The sequence below is a fragment of the Pseudochaenichthys georgianus genome, chromosome 9 (genome assembly GCF_902827115.2).
Source record: "Pseudochaenichthys georgianus chromosome 9, fPseGeo1.2, whole genome shotgun sequence".
Classification (NCBI taxonomy): Eukaryota; Metazoa; Chordata; class Actinopteri; order Perciformes; family Channichthyidae; genus Pseudochaenichthys; species Pseudochaenichthys georgianus.
Window position 1 is genome coordinate 41,630,858 of NC_047511.1, and position 24,494 is coordinate 41,655,351.

At 41.4% G+C, this 24,494-nt stretch overlaps 1 protein-coding gene across 1 annotated transcript in view; it reads left to right on the plus strand.

Annotated features, from left to right (window-relative positions):
• The first annotated feature begins 8,822 nt into the window (after nucleotides 1-8,822).
• Nucleotides 8,823-24,494, plus strand: part of LOC117452097 (scavenger receptor cysteine-rich type 1 protein M130-like) — a 39,634-nt gene continuing 23,962 nt past the window's right edge. The window contains exon 1 of the mRNA XM_034090568.2: nucleotides 8,823-8,869. Within this exon, the coding sequence (XP_033946459.1) occupies nucleotides 8,824-8,869 (46 nt within the window). The 5' untranslated portion in view covers nucleotide 8,823. The remainder of the gene's footprint in view (nucleotides 8,870-24,494) is intronic.

Here is a 24,494-nt window from a genome sequence, read left to right on the forward strand (position 1 = left end):
CCTTTATCCAAACTACAAGCCGTACGGTACAAGCAGCATGTAAGGTTCATATTTGCCCTTTAGCTTTGTTGGATCACAATTATAAATAAAGACCATATTTGTTTTTATTTTAAAATGCAAACTCCCGTAAGCCCACAGTAACGGCCCGTCCACACACAGGCATGAACAAAATCTTTCAAAGCTTCGCCCACTCACTTGAATGGGGTGACGTAGAAGATTTTGAATCTTCGCCGAACTGCATTGTGGGGAGCGGAGCATGGCTTTGCAAGCATCGTGAGCATCAAAAGTTGAGCAATGTTCAACTTTTGATGCTCCCGATGCTTTCGAAGCTGGCATCAGCCAATCAAATCCCATTTATGCAAATCCCGCCAGCACAGGCGCAAGCCAATCAAACCGCGTGCAAGCTGGGAGAGACAGACCGCAGTTCATTTCCTCATATTCCAAACGAGAAATTACGGTAGCAAATCACCCGGTTCTTTACGACCAGAACTATTACCGGGATACAAACCGGAGGAGCCAGGCATGGAGGGAGGTGGCAGAGACAGTGGGGGAAACTGGTAGGTTTTCGCCTGTTTGGGGAGTTTATATCCACTTTACTTCGTTTTAACATTGCTACTGCTTTGTATGTCGGGGGCGGGAGATTCATGTGATTGGTTGTTGGTCGCCTTGGGCGCGTGAAATCGCTAAGCTTCAGAAATGCCCAGCATCAAGATTTTTCAAGATTTTTGTCATGCCTGTGTGTGGACGGGCCGTAACTGGCTGGAGCGCGGGCACTAATTTAGCGCGGGCACTTATTTTGTGAGCGCGCTCAACCCAGTTGCCTAACCAGCCATGAACTTCACCGCTCGTCACTGGTTAACACTAGTGGTGAACCGTGTCTATCACAACTGGACCTTCTGTAGACACACACCCCCCGCCACCGCCCCCCCCACGCCGTTATAATGTCCGTCTTTTCACTGAATTGTCGTCTTGAAAAGGTACTGACAACAATTCTGCAACAACATCATCTTCACCTGTTTCCATTTCAACCCAGGGGTGAGGTGAGGCACAGATGAGCTCTGCCTCACCTCAGAATGCGTCACCCCACAGAAACTGGCTGGAAAGCGGGCCCCAAGCGCATGCCTGCACCATCTCACTGTATGTCACCAATGTGTTTGTAGATCCCTTTATTACATTTATCCTCGCCATCCATAGTCTCTAAATAACTTATTTCACGTATATATGATATTTAGGCTCGCTGGTCTTATCATACAACGGCAATGAAAAAAGCACCAGGGGAGGCAGCCATAACCTCTGCCGCACTGAAGGGGGCGCAAGTGAGCCCACAGGTTCTTGTTGCTACTGTTATTCTAAGCAGAGACGGTAGACACGAACAACAAACTAGACTTTTGAAACTAGAGGAAGAAAAGGAGGACTTTTACAAAACAGTAATAGAGATTGTTGTCCAGAAGGATAGCATGGACTTCATCTTCAAGTCAAGGTAAGACCACACTTGTAATGAAAATGGGATCTTACTAAGAAAGAACAATCCAATATTTAGATTTCGGGTATACTTTTGTTGAATGGTCTGTTTAAAATGAATCGAAGCATCAGACTAAAAAAGCTTTTGAAAATAACAGAATATTTCGATTAAGGTCAAAATATAACATTTGTAAATCTGACTCTGAAAGAGTCAGTGCCTCACCAGCCATGAACCTCACCGCACGTCACTGGTTAACACCAGTGGTGAACCGTATCTATCACAACTGGACCTTCTGTAGACACACACCCCCCGCCACCGCCCCCCCCACGCCGTTATAATGTCCGTCTTTTCACTGAATTGTCGTCTTGAAAAGGTACTGACAACAATTCTGCAACAACATCATCTTCACCTGTTTCCATTTCAACGTTAAAACAATAAAACTTCAGATGAATTGCTGCGTGGCATTTCTCTGGATCCTCTGTCTCTCTCCAGTGAACTCCCGGGCCTTCTAGCACCTGGAACCGAGGGGAACTCTGAAAGAACACGCCCATTGGCTACAAATCAATATATGATTGGTTGATCAAACTGTCAATCCAAACGCTCTCATTCAGTGAGAGGGCCACTGCCTTCTATCAAGGATGTAGAATACCTGGTTAAAGGATACTCTACCCAGAGACCCAGAACAACATCTGATTGGTCGCATTTGGTTTCTAACACAAAACCACTGAAATGCGTAGTGCATGGACCGAGAAGGAGAAACAAATCAACGTAACACTGTGATATTACAGATCAACAACACAGATACCATTCTCATTTATTCATTGTATTTAAATTGTATTTATATAATTAAATCGATGTTTTGTTTGTTTTATCTGAGTGTTCCAGGGAATTCTCTGAATACCTTGAAGGCCCTGACGGTTCACCTCTGGCTAACACACAGCCTTTCAGAGCAGCCTATCAGAACAGAGCTTCACTGTGTGTGTGTGTGTGTGTGTGTGTGTGTGTGTGTGTGTGTGTGTGGGGGGGGGGGGGGGGGGTGGGGTGTGTGTGTGTGTGTAACTGCTAGAATCCACTTCAAGACACTGGTACTTGCGTACCATGCTGCAAATGGATCTGGCCCTTCCTACATCCAGGACATGGTTAAACCGCACACGCCAGCGCGTGCACTCCGCTCTGCATCAGCCAAACGGCTCGCTGCACCCGCACTGCGAGGGGGACCCAAGTTCCCATCAGCAAAAACACGTGGGTTTGCTATCCTGGCTCCAAAATGGTGGGATGAGCTCCCCATTGACATCAGGACAGCAGATAGCTTACACACCTTCCGGCGCAGACTGAAAACTCATCTCTTTCGACTCCACCTCGAGCGATAGAATTACTAATAAAGCACTTATATACTAATAAAAGACTGGCTTATCTAAAGCCAGTTGAGTAGCACTTGAAATGTTTTGGCTCTATGAAACCTGATGTACTTATATGATTCTGTTTTCTTCAAGTTTGTATTTTGTTGGTCGAACGCACTTATTGTAAGTCACTTGCAATGTAATGTGTGTGTGTGTGTGTGGTCATTGAAAACGTTCTCCACAGAAAATGAGCCGGGCCAATGAGTGTGAGTTTCTAAAGTTCATAAAGATATCTTTTTATTTTACTTGTTTTATTCTTTTCTCCTGATAGCTTTGTGAAGCACCTTGAGATGACGTTGTTTTTAAAGTGTGCTATATAAATGAAATGTTTTATTATTATAAAGTAACTGAAGGCATCCTCAGACCTGAATGCCTCACAAGTTGTTGCTCACACTGACAGCTTGAATCTGATTGGGCGCCCTGGTCGTCATGGAGACAGGAAACGGTTTCTGTAATCTGTGATCCATCAGCGTCTTCATGATCACTTCCTCAGAAAGGCAGTTCAGGGAAGTGAGCGACACTTGAATCTACATTTGAATATATGTGTCTCTTGATGCTCTTAAAGCTCTTTGAATGGCCTCGTGTTGAAAGATGCTTTATCAATAACCTTTCTTTGCCTTTCCTTTAATGGAGCGATTGAACAAAGGTCAGAACCAAGCTGGTTCCACCTGAACCTGTTCCTCCCCGGACTCTGGTCCTCTGCTCTGTGACTCTGATCTCTGAAGAGTCCTTCTTACTTTTCTACACACTGTTTTTTGCACCTGCCTTTGTTCAGTCTGGCTTTTAGTTCTTTAGTTGCTTGATTAAAAATGTTAAGCAGCAAACCCCAAAGTTAGTCGTTCTGTATGTGTGTGAAAGTGTTTGTTATTTGAAATTAGTCTCCTACTGAACTGTTTCAAACACGTCATGTGGTTTTAATGTGATCTTAACAAAGTTTAAGACACACACACACACACACACACACACACACACACACACACACACACACACACACACACACACACACCCTATGATACGGACATGCAGCATATTGCACAACACCTCTCATCACATCATGGAGCTGTTGCACCCCCCCCCCCCCCCCCCCATGAGTGAATGTGTGTCAGTCTGGATGGAGGTTTTGAGGGGTGGCATCCCCTGCAGAAGTATATGCATACATCTCAATCAATGTTAACTTGGAAAGCCACAATATTAATATTTTAACTCAATAACATATATGGGTGACATTATTGTGGCACATCAGTAAAGCCTTACATATAAATATATAAGGTGGCAGACATAATTTAATGAATTTTAACTGAACAATAACTGAATGAGTTTGTTTCACTCTTAGACCAGCAGGGGAACCAAATCTATGCAGACTGCTGCAATAAGTACATTCATTAACTGTCTCATCGATGTTTGTCTGAATGAATATGATACTATTAACAATCATATTATTCCTATCAGCTGTCAATCACTGTTATGATTCACATATTCATTCATTATTGAATAAACTATTCAGTTGATGATGAATGTTCCTCAAGATGCTTGCTCACCCTCCTTCAAATTTGAAAGACAAGTAATTATATCATGTATCAAAACTCAAAAGATTCAAAGGAACAGTTCAGCGCCCCACGACTTTACTGCAAACAGTTACAACCTGGACTTTACTTCAGAAAGAACAAACATTAAAGAAGTGACTAACTGCATCAGTTAGGGTTAAAAAAACGTGTATTCAGCTCAAACATCGCTGCAGTTATGATCCAGTGGAGAGTCCTTACCTGCTGGCCTAAATCAAAGCGGTTACTTTTGTTTGGCTGGGCAGTGAAGTTTTACACACCGTCTTATTTGATTTTCTCAGGACTTACATTTTTTTTTTGGGGGCAGACCCCCACAAAGAAAAAAAATATATTTAAATTTTACACACATACAAGGTAATCATCTTAGCAGTTTTTTATGATTCAATGCTGAGTACAGCCACACTTGACAGTCTCTTCTCTCTCATTGTAGAACGCAAATACCTCATTCTTTCCGTCTGCTTGGGTCCGAATGCTTCTCGTTTTGCGCCGTCCCCGCCCCCCCGTTCAAATGAAATCGCCGCCAATCATATTTCCAAGCTCACGCCAGGGACGGGGGAGCGGTTACATTAGAGATTTTCTCTCATACATTTACGATGAGCCACAACTTTTCTTTCAAAACAAAGATGCAACTGGGGTGGCAAGGCTATTTTTTAGGGTGGCCACCCCATGCCGCCCCTGCTGAAGCGTGATGTATTTGGTTCTTGGCGGCCAGATAAGAACCGGTTTTCTGAGTCTTAAAGGTCCCATGTCATGGCCATTTCTACTGATCATGATTCCATTGTTGAGGTCTACTAAAATAGATTGATACTGTGCAATTTTCCAAACTCACATTGGTTTCTCAAACAGCATCTCTGTAAAGTATGTGTATTCACCGGTATTCACTCTGTCCTAAACAGTGTTGGAACTACGCGTTACTGTAACGCCGTTATTTTTGGCAGTAACTAGTACTCTAACGCAGGGCCGGCCCTCGGCATAGGCAGTATAGGCGAATGCTAAGGGCGCATCAACCCATAGGGGGCGCCGAAAATTGAAAAAAAAAAAAAGTTAGAAATAAAAAAAGTATATATTTTTTTTATTTCATAACAACAGAATTTCCCGATTTTGGATCAACAAAGTACATCTTATACTAACAGAACTACACCTATATTGCGTACAGCACCCATAAACTATGGCACACACCCCCCCCAAAATCAAGTTGAACTGCCCCAGTCCCAGTAAAAACCAAAAGTTTATGTGAAATTGTTCTTTTTTTGAAATAATGGTTTTAGTGTGCAATTATAGGTTTTAATTTTGTATTTGTATTCATTTAAAATAAAATAAAAATGTACACAGCTTCTGTGTGCTCTTATTAACATTGGAATTTACTGTGTAAGCGGCCGCGAGGGGGAGAGCTTTAGAGAGCTCTCTCCTGAAAGACTGAGAGGCTCTGATAACCTCAGCTCAGTGAGGTAAAGGCACACCTTTATATGATCATTATAGTTATAAAAAAATAAGAGAACAGGTGAAAAACAGGTATAAAATACTGACAGTACAAAAAAGTTGTTATTAATAAACAAGAATACAGTTTGAAAGGGGAGTGATTTGTAAAATATCCATAAAGAAAAATAAAATCTGCTTACAGTTCTGTTTCATCTGGGTGTTGAGAGATGTATCCATAGATCTCCTAATGTTGCTCTCAAAGTGCACCAGATTGATGCTTTTAACTTCAATATAAAAAGTCTTCCCGGGGGTGCATGCCCCCGGACCCCCCTAGAGGAGCCCCCCCCACTCACTTAAATCATGTTAAAATGGATAGGAAACTAAATACAGTTGCACACATCTTGTGTCAATATCTTTGTTTTTATGGTCATGCCACAACCATGCACGTGCAAATCATAGTGAGTGTCTGCATTTTGGGGGGGGGGGGCACCAGCTAAAATCTTGCCTAGGGCGGCAAATTGGTCAGAGCCGGCCCTGCTCTAACGCGTTACCGTTACTACATGGTGCGTTACTCCGTTAGTTTTTTTATATAGTCAACAGAGATGAGAACTGTACTTAAGTACAGTACTTGAGTAAATGTACTTAAATACTTCCTGTGTCACATGCGGAGACGGGCTGTGGGCGTGTTTGTGTTGTTTACTAACAAGACTATCATGGCGGCGGCGGAGCTCAAGTCTAGTTTCTCCACCTGGAGATATTCTCACTATTTCACTTTTGTCGAGCACAAAGAAAGGAAAGTTTTAGTTAAATGTAAGTTGTGTCCTGGCTGGTCAAAGAGTCTATCTATTGCCCGAACCAGTCATTCAAATCTCTTAAAACATCTGCAAAAACAACATGCTGGGACGAAGCTAGTAGCTAAGACCACAGAGACTCAGCCGACGCCACTCCACCTCCACCTAAGCAACAGCGGCTGGATTTTAACCAAGGGACTGCTAGCCGGGGGAACGTCGATAAAGCCATTGCACGGTATGTTGTAGAACACATGCAGGCTATTGCTACAGTGGAGTCACCCGCTTTCAGGGAGCTAGTTAGCATGATAGCATGTCCGGGCGGCACACGGCATATGAAACGGAAAACTTTTTCCAACTACCTGGAGAAAGAATATACAAAAATGTAAAGCCAGCTAATATCGATGCTATCCAGATTGCATATAATGCATGTCAAGTTGATCAACAGATTGTATTATTCTCCAATGCAATAACAGTACTGAAATGAAGGCTATAAGGGCTTTAATATAATGGGAGCCCTTTTTTAAGTAACTAAAACGTTACTTTTCACAGTAACGCATTACTTTTTGGTAAAAGTAATCAGTAAAGTAACTGAGTTACTTTTGAAATGAAGTAACTAGTAATGGTAACTAGTTACTGGTTTTCAGTAACTAGCACAACACTGGTCCTAAATGGCTTGTTGGAGCTCCCCCCCCCCCCCCCCCCCCCCCCCCCCTGTGAGCCCAGTGGCCATCTGCGAGACAGCGAGGCACAGCGAATCCCAGACCTAACACACACACACACCTGCAGCCTGGCTGTGAGTCAGTGTGTGTGTCCCGCCGTCTCAGGGAGGAGAAATCGGCGGAGCTGCAGCTGAGAAAAGATTGAGTGTGTGTGTGAGGAAGTCCGCGGATTGGTCAATTTGGACCAATCCACGGACTTAACCTAACGGCTCTGCGGACGTAACTTAACGGCTCCACGGATTGGTCCATTTGGATATGGGCACGTCACTGTACCCAGGAAGAAAACAATAAATCTCCAACGAGGCGTTCTGGGGCAGCATAGACAGGTGTTTTCTGTGTTAGAGTTTTACTCCCTACAGGATGTACTTTGAGGGTTTGTGACTTTGCAGACCGTTTACATGCATAAAAACCTTCATAACACACAAGGGGATGGGTAATAACCGGAAAAGCATGACATGGGCCCTTTAATGGGAGCCTCCAGCTCTCAGGATCCTCTTCTGTGGAACCAGCCCCCAGTCTGTTGGGGGGGGGGGTCCACATTAAAGAGCAGCTGAAGACTTCCCTTTGTATAGAGCTGAGAGTCAGGCCTGACATCAACACCCTAATGCAGGGGGGTCAAACTCCATTTCATCTCGGGCCACATCAGCATTAAGTTTGCACTCAAAGGGCCGGTTGTAACTTTAAGATTATATAAATAAATATATAAATATATGTAAAATAATGTATTATACATTATTGACTCTCTCAGAAGTCTAGGGCAAATAATTCTCTTCAGTGTGAATATCACAAAATGAGTAAGACATCATTCCAATGTGTCCTCTAGGACAGCAACACAACAGGTTCAAAGGGGAGTGATTAGTAAAATATGCATGAATAAAAAGAAAGAACACTAAGAAGCCCTGAGACACAGTTTCGTGAGAAAAGACCCGCAGGCCCCGGTACCGGGGGCTCTCGGGCTTAACAGGTTCATGAGGATCACAGAACCTCTCCGTGGTCAGAACCAAGCTGGTTCCACCTGAACCTGTTCCTCCCCGGACTCTGGTCCTCTGCGACTCTGATCTCTGAAGAGTCCTTCTTCTACTTTTCTACACACTTTGTTTTTTGCAGCTGCCTTTGTTCAGTCTGGCTTTTAGTTCTTTCGTTGATTAAAAATGTTAAGCAGCAAACCCCAAAGTTAGTCGTTCTGTATCTGTGTAAAAGAGTTTGTTATTTTAAATTAGACGTTTACGTTGACTTGTTCTCCTTCTAAAGACTAGCGTTGGATAATTTCCCTCAAAATAGGACCATGTTCAGCCTCTGATGTGATGATTTGACAAGTAGCTGAAGAGAGGAGAGAGCGGGAGTGACCATCAGATATAATACCATATCCATACCATCAGATATGTTTCCAGAGAGACTCCACCTCTCGCTTTACGCTGATATAATACGAGGACAAAACACGAGATGCCCAGAATAACGAGAGAGAGAGACATGGATCACCTGCTGCTGCTGATGATGCTACTGGTCTGTAGCTCAGGTAGGAATCCACTTTGTTATTTATTATATTCAAATATCTTTGTGATCTCTCAAGAGAAAACTACTCGTAAACACTGACAGCAAGAGACACACACACACACACACACGCCCGGCACCACCACAGACATGGTGCACTTTAATGCTACGATGTGTGTGATCTTAGTAATTCAAATGTATTAAATATATCCTACGTCAAATACTCCACATGTGTTGGATAGCCGTTAGTGATTTGTGATCAGCCCACATTCTGACCAATCAGGAGCTGAGCAGCTCTAAACTTGTAGAAGCCGAGTACGTTGTGTTCCAACTGTTTCTTTGCACACGATTGAAGGCTCTATACGCCCCGAGGTGAAGGGAAATGGACCATCAATACCCTCCTCACCACCTTCCACAAGACCCTGGAGCCATGCCAAGTGTCATGGGGCTCTTCAGAGTGCCTGAACTCTCGGGGTCTCCGCTGCAGAATGTGGGGACCTGGAAAGCACCACGCAGCAGCAGCAGGGAGATGGTTTGCATGTGGAGTAGACATCGTGGTGCTTACTCTGTGTTCGCTGCTCGGTCAGCGGTTGCCCAAGTTGAAGGCCCAAGCAAAGCTGCTTTGTGTTGTCATGGTGAATGTGTGCCTTGCTCCTGAGCGCTGTGCTCCCAGTGATCGTGCCGCCGTGCACACGGTGTTTCAAATGTGATTTCTATGTTGCTATATCAGATTTGTATTCTATTTTCTTTGGGTAAATATATATTTTATTGATCTCCCCTTCATCGTCTTTATATTCAGACATTAAGAGTTGTTTTCACCGGAGGCCACACAGAGAGGGTGTCTTTAGAGAGTGTCAGTTGTGCAATAGCTCCCTGTCCTTATCGCTGGTGGTGTGTGTGTGTGTGTATGGTGTGTGTGTGTGTGTGGTGTGTGTGTGTATGCACGTGTGTGTGTACGTGTGTGGGTGTATGTGTGTGTGCGTGTGTGTGTGTGTGTGTGCATGTGTGGTTGGGATGTGCTTAAGTACATGTTTTTTAAATTATTTGTAACTTTGATCAGATCAAATGAAGACTCGTCATCAGTTGCATAATCAGCAGAAGCTACGGAAAGAGTTTGTTGAGAGAGAGAGAGAGACAGCGAGACGGAGAGAGAGAGCGAGAGATGGAGAGAGACATAGAGAGAGACGGAGAGAGAGAGAGAGACGGAGAGAGAGAGAGAGAGAGCACCAGTTACGGGGTTATTGTTAGCATCTGGTGCTAGCTTGGAGCTAACGGAGATTATAAACTGTTTCAACAATAGGGAGAGGGAGAGCTCTCTCCTGGGGGACTGAGAGAGATCACGTCAGCTCACTTTATTTAATAGAGGCCTCGTTGTAACATATAAGTTAATAAATCATTCCACTGTGTGCTATAGGTCAGTAAAGAAATAAAGACACCGTTTGAAAGGGGAGTGGTTAGTAACATGCATCAATACAAAGAAAGGATGCAGACTAGGTAAGATGCAGAGAGGAGAGAGGAGGTGATCAAATATGTGTTATTGCTTGAGAGCATATTCTAATGGTTTTCTGATGATTGAAATATATACAGTTCTGTTTCATATGAGTGTTGAGAGCTGTATCCACACATCTCTCCATGTGGCTTCAAAGTGCACCAGATTGATGCTTTAACTTCAATGTAAAGAAACACATCAGGTTCACATGGAGAGGACACGAGATCCACCTCTCATCACACACACTACACTCTTCTCTTGGCCTTGTTAACACCACAGTCCCTAATGTATTGGTAGAAAGGCAGGAAATGGAATCACATCGAGAACATGTCTCATTGCGGAGGACCCCTGCTTTGTGCCCCCCTCTCAAACCAAAGTCACACCCTTGTTGAAAACAAACTCTTTCCGCAGCTTCTGCTGATTATGCAACTGATGACGAGTCTTCATTTGATCTGATCTGATCTGATCACACACACACACACACACACACACACACCATACTCACAAATACATAGTTATACACACACACACACGCACACAACACACACGCACACAACACACACGTGCACACACACACACACCACACACACCACACACACACACATTCACACACCATCTGGTGTATAGACATACCGGGGTACCTACATTCACATAGTCTGGGTTTTAGACAGAGGTGGGGTCCATATATTCATGCTGTCACACACACACACACACACACACACACACACACACACACACACACACACACACACACACACACACACACACACACACACACACACACACACACACACACACACACACACACACACACACACACACACACACACACACAAGGGCTGTGCAATTAATCGTATTTTAATCGCGATTACGATTATGGCTTGCGACGATTATGAAAACAGCATAATTGACAAAATACGATTATTTTGCTGGGTGCGCTTTCGCCCCTCCCTAAAAGCCCACTCGGCCACCTGTGAGTGACATGTGTTCAGCGCGAGCGAAGCTGTCAGAACAAGAGCAGCAACTCGTTAAAAAGAAGGGTCAAACTATTTCCACTATTTGCAAGTACTTTGCCATTACATTTCACATCGCTAAAGATATGTGCCCAGTTAGCACTGTTAGCAACCAGGGCTTCAAGCAACTTGTCAACACGTTGGACAAGCATTACGCGATGCCGTCTCGGTATTATTTCAGCAGGTCTGCGCTGCCTGCACTATATGACAAATGCCGTGGGGAAGTTGAGAGAGATGTGGCTTCAGCTGACTACTTTGCTACCACAACGGACCTATGGTCTAGCCCAGGGGTGCCCAACCAGTCGATCGCGAGATGTGTCCAAAAATAACAATAACAATATTCTGTTTTATCGTTAATGTCCTGTAACATAATCTTCCTGTGCCAGAATAATGCACTTGAACGCATCAAATCTTTGTGATTGGCCGGCGTCACCCCATGTGTCGGGGCGTGGCTGAGGGTCTTCAGTACAGGTGGCTTGTCACCTGCCTGCGCTCATCTCTGAAACCAGACCATGTAAACAGGCTGGTGTTTCTGGCAAAAAATCTTTAAGAGATGACATGAGCAGCCCTACCAGCATTTGCCATGGTGGCCTAAACATTTTTATTTGGTCTTAAATTGTAGTTCAACATTTATTTCCTGTTACTTCTGGACCATGACGGTTGGCCAGCCTTCAACGTTTAACTGAGTGGAATATGTTGAATATGTTTTACCAACATGTTGGCTATATGTTAAGGAGTTTTCAGTAGGTTGTGACAGTGCACTGCATCATATTTGATTTAATTTATTTTGGTCTAATTTATTTTTTTATCTCAAATATTGTTCACAAATCTGAAAGATGTGTGATAGTGAGCACTTCTCCTTTGCCGAGATAATCCATCCCACCTCACAGGTGTGGCATATCAAGATGCTGATTAGACAGCATGATTATTGCACAGGTGTGCCTTAGGCTGGCCACCATAAAAGGCCACTCTGAAACGTGCAGTTTTGCTTTATTGGGGGGGTCTGGGGGGGTCCGAAAACCAGTCAGTATCTGGTGTGAGGGGTAGGGTTAGGGCAGGGGTGCCCAACCTTTTTTGAACCGAGAGCTACTTTCAAAGTTGCCAGTCTGCCGAGATCTACCAGTCCAAATAGAGAGGCGTAGCCATTACTGACAGCCTACTACCAGGTAAATACACACTTCTACTTGTATAAAACTGACCTTTGTACGATTAATACTTCATAAAATACTGCAGATCCTTTATCTTACCTATTTCTAATCTACACACATTTAACTGAAGTTACACAACAGTGTTGTTGATACAGAGTTGGAGTTTATTCACACGTCACTACAGTGGGTAATGTTTTCAAGAAACATTGAACAGTGCTGCCACATATGACACAGGAAAAAAAGAAAAGACTCTGAATCTTATTATATAAAAATAGTGTTGCTACAAAAGTATAAATTAGGCTTACTAATAAGACAACTCAGATCTGAAGCTACTCAGGAATCTGCTGACAAAGTATACAAATAAATGCCTTTTAAAATAGGATGCAAGCAACACTAGTTTCTTAACCTGAATTGATAATAAATAGACTATAATCAATTTAAGTTTGCATTCTTATACCATTTTGTACAATAATTATAATGAATAAGTTCAAACAAACTCAAACTTACAGCTGATTAATAACGGTATCTAACTTGAGTTTTTATCATATCAAAAACCTGTTGAAATGCTTCTGTTATTTTTATTACGCATCGGCAGCCTCCAGGAATGCTTCTTTCACAACTTCGCCGTCTTTGAAAGACTTCATGTGTTTCGCAAGAACGTGACTGACACGTTAAGATGCTATGGTAGCAGCCTTGCTCTTGTTGTTGGGCCTGGTGAAAATGGACTGCTGTGCATTTAGCTGTCCTCTCAGGCCCCTCCCCTTTTGGGAGTGTAGGGCAGAATTAGGAGGGAATTCCGTCTCGTAGCGTGTGTGCACTGTTTTGAAATGCCGCTCCTAAATTACCCTTCTTCGATAAAGCCACGCTCGCATTGCAGATGAGACAGATGGACTTTGAATTGGAATAGATAAAAAAATAATCATCCTCCCACTCGGAGTGAAAATTATATATGTTTTGCTTCTGCCATAATTGCGGTCTTGTGTGTGTGCGGACTGTCACTCCTGTTGACATGGACAACGTTAGCGAACTAGTGCACTGCCCACTGCTCACCAGCCACGCCCCGACACATGGGGTCACGCCGGCCAATCACAAATCTTTGATGCGTTCAAGTGCATTATTCTGGCACAGGAAGATTATGTTACAGGACATTAACGATAAAACAGAATATTGTTGTTCTATTTTTAGACACATCTCGCGATCGACTGGGAATCTCCCCGCGATCGACCGGTCGATCGCGATCGACTGGTTGGGCACCCCTGGGTTAGGGTAATGTTGTGAATCGAGTGGCCTGTGTTCGTCGTCCATTACATACGCCTGCCCATACCATAACCACACCACCACCATGTGCCACTCGATTCACAACATTACCCTAACCCTAACCCTACCCCTCACACCAGATACTGCCTGGTTTTCGGACCCCCCTAGACCCCCCCAATAAAGCAAAACTGCACGTTTCAGAGTGGCCTTTTATTGTGGCCAGCCTAAGGCACACCTGTGCAATAATCATGCTGTCTAATCAGCATCTTGATATGCCACACCTGTGAGGTGGGATGGATTATCTCGGCAAAGGAGAAGTGCTCACTATCACACATCTTTCAGATTTGTGAACAATATTTGAGAGAAATGGTTATTTTGTGTAAATAGAAAATGTTTTAGATCTTTGAGTTCATCTCATGAAAAATGGGAGCAAAAACAAAAGTGTTGCGTTTATATTTTTGTTCAGTGTATATACATAATAATGTATTCCCAGATGTGATATGTGGGACAATGAAAGAAATGAGGAAATTGAAAGTGTAAGGTAGTTGAGATAAAAGTAAGATTACAAAAAAGAGATGAGATTTAAAAAGCATAGAGGTAAGAGAAGATAAAATAGATAAGGTTGAAGAGGAAATTGTGAATAATTCAGATAAAAGAAAAGAAGGTATTAAGAGGGGTGAAAGAAGAAATAAAGTATGATCTATATATTTGTATAGCGGCTTACATCAAACATTTAACTTTTGCAAGCATTACACTTGACAACAAAAATCAATGGTGTCAACAGACATCAATGATCACTTTACATTTTGCTCTTGAGAGCTGTGATCCGATTCTTTATGTAAAACTTTATGGCCAACCAATTTCTTTGTTTGAGTGCTTCTCCTTCCATTTTAAGACACTTATCGCAGTCGCTTTTCCGCGGAACGCGACATGTGTTAATGAAAGACATCAGGTGCTTCTCGACAGCTTGGATCTCCGTCTTTTCCCACAGCTTTTTCTTGAAAGGCTGCCGACCTGTATAAAAATGACACAAATAAATTATTTTGTGTTTTTCTGGAACTGCTATGGAAAGGTTATTTGAGAGAAAAAGTTGATAGAATTTATTTACATATTATGCTACTTGTTGTTATTCATATATGTCTGTCTCCATTTTAGATTCTGTAATAAATCAATATTGATGGTACAAAACATAATAATAAATAATACACATCAAGTAGTTTTACGACGTTCTCCCAGAATGTCAGCAATAATTCTGATTCCATTGACCTTAGATATAAAGGGCATGGTGGCAGAAGTTTCAGAGGAGAATATCTCAAAACCTCACATGAACGTACCAAAACTAACTGCATAATCCTGGTGGTAAACTAGGTATACATTTTCTAATGCGTTTGAAATAACCCCTTTACATTGGATTGAAACAAAGAAAAATTGCTAACTAGTAACTGAAAATGCAAGAGAGCAAATAGAAGATGCAAATGTAATGTTATATATTCAAAAGAGTTAACATTATAAACAAGCGGATCTAAAATATGTCAGTGTAGAACCATGAAACATTACATCAACCATGGAAGAGCATTCAGTAACAAAATATGGTCTAAAAAGTTGACCTTTTTGCCTTCTCTGGGTCTGTGGTTGAGCGGCTGGTGGAGGTGTCATAGGGCCCTGTTGCGATGCTTCATCTGTATTGCTCCCATCTCTCATTCTTGTTTTATTCTCCATCTGAGTGGATGTGACTTGACCCTCTGAAAACCAGATATACAAAATAATCAATTAGGTGTTGCAAGAAAATTAGATATATCCCGAGCTAAAACTCGAAGATTTGATCCGGCTTTTATCAATGGGTGTATAATGGCTAAAAACTAAATCTGATCCTTGCTTTACTGTGTTCTCCCTCCTTTTGTCTACCTAAACAAACTTGTATTTCTACGCTGCTTTTATTTACAGCTGAGCTCTACAGTGTGAACTGGTTTGTAATATCAAAGTAATCTTTCATTCATATCACATCAGTAATTTAAGTCTTACAATTTTGTATTTATGACGCAATATTTAATGTATTTTTATGAAGTAGCTCAAAAATCTAATCAAAATGATGGTAATTACAACAATCTGACTTGCCGATACAGCTGATACAAAATGGTACAGTACTAAAGATCAGGATCATATCCCACAAACTCGAATGGGACATAGCATGGTCCCACTTAAAAATAATATTTACCTTGTGAGTCTGACTCACACGCTGTCTCATTGTCGCTGTCCATGTGCACATTCTCTGTGAGTTTGGGGTTAGAGGAAGGAGAATGAAGAATTCATTAATAAAAGCACAATGCACTTAAATTTAGTCTGACATGCTCCAATAATGCCCTAGAAAAATATGTTTTTATATACAAGTACAATTACTTTGGAAACAGAAATGGTATTTCATGTATGAACATGTAAAAAAAGATTTTACCCTCAGGATCAATGCTGATGTCATCCAGGGTCTTGCCCTGGAATTCTGCCAGGCGTCCTTGCTCCAAGGCCATGAGAAGTTTGCTGATCTTAGCAAGCTGAAGGGTGCCCTCAGGAAGTCTGTAGAATTGCCGATGCACTCTTATGTCATGGCCGAGAAAATCCGCCAACAGATCCAGCTCTGTATTGGTGAGGTTAAGAACCTGAGACAGAGTTCCAGTTTGCTTGCGTAGTTTTGTCGAGGTGAGACTTTCAGGATTCTTTGCACCACAGGCCTTGGCAAAGTATCGAAGGCAATCAGAACCGCGGTAGCAGGTTTTCGAAAGCAGATGGTCTCGCAAACAAGTAAATGTTCTCCTTAGGAACCCCACATTCCTGCCGTGTGCCGACGAGCAGATCCAGTGCTTGCTGCATTGCTGGGGTCAAAAGCACAGGGACCTTTCTTCCCCTCTTTCCTCTTATCTCTATCCTCCTGAAGTATTTACATAGTTTCTTTTCTAGTTCTGACAGGGCAATATTTACATCTTCCTGAGGATGTGATGTATTTTGAGCCAAATATGCAGATGGGGGCATTTTTGAAACTTCCCCTGCTCTACGTCGGTTAAACAAAATGACTTGTGTCAAAGTGACCTTTGCTAACTGTGACCATGTCTGGGGAGATTTATCTGCAGACAATTTACTGTGAACTTCTTGTTGTTGCACATCTAAATAAGAATGGAGAGTCTGGACATCTTTTGTAAATGGAAGCAACTGAGGAGCATTCCACTTGGATTCCTGAAGGGTTCTCAGTGATGCGGCAGAAATCAGTTCATTCCATCGGGTTTCATATACTCTGCGGAACGTACGAGCCTCTTTAGCTGCTGAGTAGTTGCTCTGTACGTTTGCACGGCTTTCAACAAGCATTGACATATTTTTCAAGCTATGTCCAATTTTAAGGGCAAGACTTGGGCACTTGTATGTATTGGTTTCACTGTTGAAGCCTGCCACATGTTTGACTGCTTGCACAACATACAAGAAATTGATGGGTTTGACATGGTCTTGAATAGTCTTTAAGGGAGTAGTTTTCCTCGAACATACCAGAAGCCTTCCAAGCTCCCTCAGTTTCTGCCGTATGTATTCATGCTTGCCAACATCATATCCAAGCCTGTTATACAGGTGCTCACCATACTCCATGATACATACATCAGATTTGACAGCAATATAAACATCATCTTGAACCATGTTGTTTAACAGCTTCCAAAACTCTATCTTGACGCCAGGTGGTGGAGGTGCAGCAAATGCAGACAGGGCCTGGGCACGGGTTTTGCCAGGTTTTTGTGGAACATCGGGTTTGAACTTGCAGATCTTCATGTGCCGCCAAAGGAGTTTCTTGTTGAACAATCCTTGACAATAAACACAATGGAGGAAATTATGTGCTTGAGAGTCCTGTTTCGGTTGCTTGCGAGAAACAAGATTTCCAACGCCAGCATTTAATACCTCAACATTGTGGGCGAAGTTGCCTCTGTTTCTTAAATGTTCCAAATGCATTCTTCTTTCTTTAGAACCTTTTGGAAAGGACAAAGCCTGTGCAACGTCAGGTTTATTGTGATGCGCACGCTCCAAATGCCTAGCTATTTTTCCAACTCCTATCTTACAGTACAAACAATATTGCTTTTTGTTGTACATTCTTGACCCATCCTCCTTTTTACAAACGGCAGGTATGCAAGGTGAACGTGAACCTTCAGCTACTTCGTTTTCTGTAAGGGAAGAGGCCCCATCAGGAAGATTTGGTTCAACTTCATGTGTCGAGTTTTCAGATACGGATCCAGTGTCGCCAACTATACCCTGTTTTAACGATTTACCCCTTATGGTTCGTGTTGTGGGACAGGATCCACTGCCTAAATGTTGTCTTTTGCGTTTAATAATGGAATTGCTATCTCTTCTTGAGGGGGAGCGTCCTCTCTTGGGCACCTGCTGTGAAGAACTACTGTTCACTTGGGTTGGTAAGAGACATTCATCACTGATGTGAGACAGCTTTTGAAAGTATTGGCGTCCAAGCATGCTGTCTTTCTTGTGGACTATGTCAATAACTTCGCTTGTGTCTGTACCAGAAGAGTCTTCACTCGTTTTAGGAATATATTCCTCTCCACTGTCCGCTGAGCTGGGGTCAAAGAGCTCATCTGAATCAAACTCAATGTGGCTGGTCATCTTAAGAAAAGAAATTATAAATTACTTCACCTATTAAACAATTGCTATTCAGACTTTAAATTACAATGCATTGAAACCACCAGTAACAAAATATAAGGATTAGTATATTGATCATCTCTACATAAATGTTGCTTACCTATATGCTTTTAGTCCTCCTCAGCATTGGGAAAATATCTTTGTCTTCTTTGAGTTCAATGTCAGTACCTGGACTCCATGCCTGGAGTGTCCAAAATAAATGTATGTAGTTGGTATTTGTACCAATAAATCAATAGAAATATATATATGATACATAATACATGAATACACGAAAAACTGAATGTATGACAATACCTGAGAGCTATCGTCATGGATGGCAATTCGGGACGGACTGTGAGATTCGTCAGAATCTGTGTAGTTTACAAGGGAAACCATCATCCCATCTTTTTTCTTTAAAAGATAGGACTCTGTTTCACCTAAATGCTAAAGAAAAGAAAACATAGTAAAGAATATGCTAACATAACACGCAAACATTGATGTATGTATTAGGGCTGTCAAACGATTAACATTTTTAATCAGATTAATCACAGCTTAAAAATTAATTAATCATGATTAATCACCATTCGAACTATGTCCAAAATATGCCATTTATTTCTGTATATTGTTGTGGGAATGGAAAGATAAATGAAAGCAGGCGGATATATCCATTTAACATACAGTATCTATGTTTATTATAACATTTTTCTGCGTGTCAAAATGAAAGACAGCCCACAAACCTATCAATCATCAAACCGTGGGGTCTTAATTCATTACGTGTTGATTTCTATCAACGGGGAGTACTTCAGGAAAGTCGACAGAGGGGGCGGCGGCGGCTAGTGGAGTACTTCGTGACCACAGAGTGTGAACGTTGTGATCAGCTGTTTTCAGCGCAGTTCTCCAGTGAAGGGGGGAGTCTCCCTCCGCAGCCGGTTGGCGTAGTTTTAGCACAGTTCCGTTGTACAGACCGACGTTAACAGCAGCCTGTCTGTGCACACGGAGACCGACTCTGTCGTCCGGTGATCTAACCGCCTTCTGGAAAAGCTTCACAAGTACGTCGGTACGCAAATGCGCTTTGTGACACAAGTGACGGTACGCATTTCAGATGACGCACATAACCTGCGTACCAGTTATGTGCACCTCTGTACCAGAGCCATATTATTACTATGATATGGCTCTGCCCTGTACTACAGAAAGAGTATTCTCCGTCGGGACTTCCTGCAACAACACCACGCCGTTATCAAAGATGTTCGATTGAGAAGACGATCACTACGTGACAAAAGTTTTCAAAACCGTGGCTACTGAAATCAATCTTACTAACTGCTGTCTGTGCAATTTACTCTGCGCGAGTTGGCAGACTTCATTTTGCTTACTTTAACATCATTTTTCATGGTGGGGCTAAGCCATTTCTTGGTATGGGTGTAGCCTACCCCAGCCATACCCTGGCGCTGCCACTGGTGGCACGTATGGGGCGGGCCATTCTGCACATGCGTTAAATGCGTTAAATATTTTAACGCAATTAATTCAAGAAATTAATTACCGCCGTTAACGCGATAATTTTGACAGCACTAGTATGTATATGAACTAGCATTAAGAAAACTGAAAACGTTTGATATTTCTTTCATAACATGTACCATTTCATTGAGCAACGTGACATTAGATTTGTGTCGATATAGAGCAAAGCCATTACTTTAGCTTCTGGCTGAATCTATAACAGTGAATGAAATATAAAAAATAAATTTTTCAAATGTTGAAGTGCTATTTCAAATTAATTAACTAATAATCATATGGAAAGAGTAACGGCTTACATTGTTAATATAAGTATTAATTAAAAAAAAACATTTAAATGTCTTGATTTAAAAACGTATGAAAAACATTTCAATGATTTATTAGGACTAAAACATGAATTAAAGATAAATATTAAATTATCTTTCTTTTAAATGTTAACTTTATCATCCAATTACCATGGACCAATGCAACAACACTAAACGTAAACAGAAAACCTACACAAAATGAGTAAGGAGGTATTGGATAATGTTTATGTGACTCATAATAATCGTTTTTAATATGATGTTAAGTTGGCTCTGGTATCTGCTATAACACTGATCTACAGAAAAGCCAATTGAACCATCAAAGGCCAATTAGTGTTGCACGGTGTACCGATACTTGAAAGGTACCACGATACCCTGACGTTAAAAACGGTACGATTCCTCCGTTTCATTAGTATCGGTACTTTAAGAATGACGGGGAAAAGTACTCCCGTGAAAAAGCGCCGTTTTAATAAGAGCCGTGTGTGTTCAGCTTAGGGATGCCAGCGATTATTCATTACAGTCTCCATAATCGAATATTATTTTTAAAAATCGATTTTATTTATATATTATTTTTTTATTATTTATATATATATATATTTTTTTTTATTTATGTATTTTTTTTTTTTTTGGCTTAGTTTCAACCAAAATATATATAAATATATATATATGCTAATAATAGTAATAGTATTAATAATTGTAAATGGCCATTGGTCACACCACCAGTTTGTTTCACTGTAAACTTGGAGGAAGCCTGCGCAGAGCAGACTGCTGCTGCAGCACGCTACACACCGACCCCGCCCCCCCCCTCACACGTGCGACTAAAGATGAACAAAGCGGCAGGTAAAAAGAGTTCCTCCTCGTGGAACTACTTTGAACTTACAAGTCCAAAGGAAGTTAAATGCAAGCTCTGCGAAAAGACGTTGGTCTATCACAACTCAACCTCAACAATGCGTTCGCATTTGAGTGCGAAGCCAAAGAGGTTACAGAGAAAGACGCAGCACAGCTGGCCATTACCGACTTCACTTCAAGGCCACGTCGAGGTGATGACATGCTTGTTTGTTATTTGTACTGTTAAACATGTTCTAGTAAAGAAAACAACGGAATTCCTTTTGTCTGATTTATTTTTTTTCCTTTTTTTTTTTTTTCTCCCGTGGGAGGGGGGGGGGGTCGAATAATCGATTATTATTCGCCAGGGCTGCCGAATAATCGATTTTGATCATGGTCAGTTTCTGGCAACCCTAGTTCAGCTCTCTGCTTCCACTCCCTGCACTGCAGCTGTGCCTGCAGTCCCGCTCTTCTCAAGCACGTTCTAAGTCCCTCCCCTCTCTCGTGCACGCGGCCACGCGCTAGCTGCCAGAGCATGTGAGAAAAAGAGAAGCATGGCTGCAAGTGGGAGTGCAACTGCCGCTGCGCCTCGGCTTGTTGACAAAAAAGACGCCAGAAGTCTGTGAACGGGCGGTTCAGGTGTTTCAGAGCAGAGCTCCCTGTCGGAGCGGCAGAGGGTGATGTGCACTGAAAAGTTTTTCTGTCGCAATATTATCGTTGAGCAAACTTAATTAGCAAACTAGCATCACTATCTGCTAACGTTAGCCCTCGTTTTTTATTAGTTTTTTTCATAGGCTATAAACGGAGGTGGTATAAGTATATATCTTGTACTTGAGTAAAAGTAGAAGTACACAGGTCTTGTACTTGAGTTAAAGTAGAAGTACCAGAATGTAGGAACAATCCTGCAATCACAAAATGTTCCTCAAATAAAAGTACAAAAGTATTATCATCAAAATATAGTTAAAGTAGCGACAGTAAAAGTAGAAGTACTCAGGTCTTGTACTAGAAGAAGCACCAGAGTGTAGGAATACTCTGTTACAGTAAAAGTACTGCATTCAAAATGTTCCTCAAGTAAAAGTATTAAAGTAGCGACAGTAAAACTAGTCATTGTGCAGATTGGTCCATTTCAGAATAATATATATGATATGTTTTATAATGATTGATCATGAAAGTGTTCTCAAAGCTGGTGAAGGTGCAGCTAGTCTGAAGTACTTTGTAGACTGCAGGGTAGCTGGTGGATTTACTCCAGGTGGAACTAAAGTCTGATTTAACACTTGATTATATTTCACATCATTCATCCAGATCTGTAAAGTAACTAAAGGGATTAATACATGTAGTGGAGTAAAAGTACACCATGTACCTCTGAACTGTAGTGGATTAGAAGTACAAAGTAGCAAAAGAAACATTGAAATACTTAAATAAAGTACAAGTATCTCAACATTGTACCCAAGTAGTACCTGAGTTTATGAATGTAGTTACTTTACACCAGTGGCTATAAAGATAGAAAGACTAAGCCTTGCACAGAGGCATGAAAATACATTTTCAAAATGCTCAACAGTGCTGCCAAAATGTTAAACTCACTGCTGCACAATTAAAATAAATGCTTTTATATATATTTATAGTAGATGTGACTCTTTGGCGTTTCTGTTCTTAGTAACACTGCTGCTTTAGTTGTTCTGACTGCTAAAATCATGTTATTCCTAATTTTAAAGCCGATATTCCGTGGGGTCGGTGGGCTCGGATCCTTGTCACCTTTTTCATACCTGATGAGTTTGCATCCCTGATTATATTTAAGACTGTTTCCCTTTTTTTAAGAAAAGTATCGAAAAAGAATCGGAATCGCAATTCTTGACTTGGTATCGGTATCGAAACCAAAATGTTGGTAACGTGACAACACTAAGGCCAATACCAAATATCAATAAAGCAGGACATTTGTAAATACTGAATTATTAGGGAAACTAAGTCAAGGGGAAAATCCATTGAAGACATACCTGTGTGCCGGAGATTGACGATCTCTGAGGAGCTGGCTCACTCGTACTGGGGATCTCAGCCTCAGAAGACTCGATGGCAGTAGCTTGCTCTCCAACCTGAAGAATAATTCAACATTATTATTGATAAGACGGTGCATTTACCTGATCCAAAAATTAGAAGGTAGAAACAACTGTTAGTCTAAATGCGAGTTAAGAGAATATCTCCTAATCTAATATTCACTAACACACCCATAAGCAAATAAATCGTTGTCAAATCTACTTGAAATGTTGCAAATATATTTTTCAAACCTGTTTTCTCCAAGGCCAATCAGTTCCTCCGTAATCGTATATTATCTCTTCTCCAGGATTAATGTCTCGAAGAGCAAAGAGACAGAGGTGTGGCTTGTTCTCTGCCATGACCTTCTTCATTTTGCAGTTTGGATGTTTGTGGTCATCATTAACTAATCTTCCGAGACTGGAATCTTCTTGTGCAGCATCAACACTTAATAAATAAAAATAAACCACGTTTTATGTTCATAAAATAACAACTTGCAAGTGAATTTCAAGTATGTAAAATTGTATTTAGGACTTACCACCATGTTCTTTCTTGCCAGTAGAAGTCAAACATAAAGACAGCACATCTGACATGATATATCCTCCTCCTCCTTTGTGATTCTTCAGGATGTATTAATTCCCCTCTGTACTCCACCACAAAGTCTCCTTTTTGGAAATGAGAAGTGGCAAAGACCCCTCGACCTATCCCAATTACAGGTTATTATTAAAATGATTACATGTACAGTTATTCATCTTCTTGCCATGGTTTTTTATTCAAATCCACCAACACTAGATAGTTTTATATTTATAGTAATAATAGTTATTAGCTCTGGTTTGGTTTATACATTATCCTGGCACACTAGACCAGGCAAACAATTCAGCTTTCCCATCAGGCCCTTCAATACACTCCCTGGAAGAAGAGATCTTGTATCTCAATGGGACATTCCTGGATAAATAAAGGATAAATAAAATACAAAATCTCTCAATAGTATGAGGATGCAATTAATGCAACAGTACTTTAATCAATGAACTCTAAGTACTAGTAAGGTTGTAGGATCTGATACAACTTTGAACATAAAAACACAAATTGTACTGATGACAAAAAGACATACCTTTAAAAGAGTTGATGTACATCACTTCCAATGTTGCAGTCTTGTCAACTGCCTTGCTTGCATGTTCGATCGCATCCGTGAGGGGGGGTTTCCTGCGTCTCAGTCCCGCCATTGTGTATGCTATAATCAAAAACAATGACGCTTAATGTGACCAGACACCACCATAATTATTGCAATTCATTAAAATACTTTAAGTATTAGCCAACTACATCTAGTTGATGGATTGAAGTAGAGCTGCTCGATGATGGCAAAAATCATAATCTCGATTATTTGGGTCAATAATTGATATCACCATTATTAAAAACGATTATCCATTTACTTTGA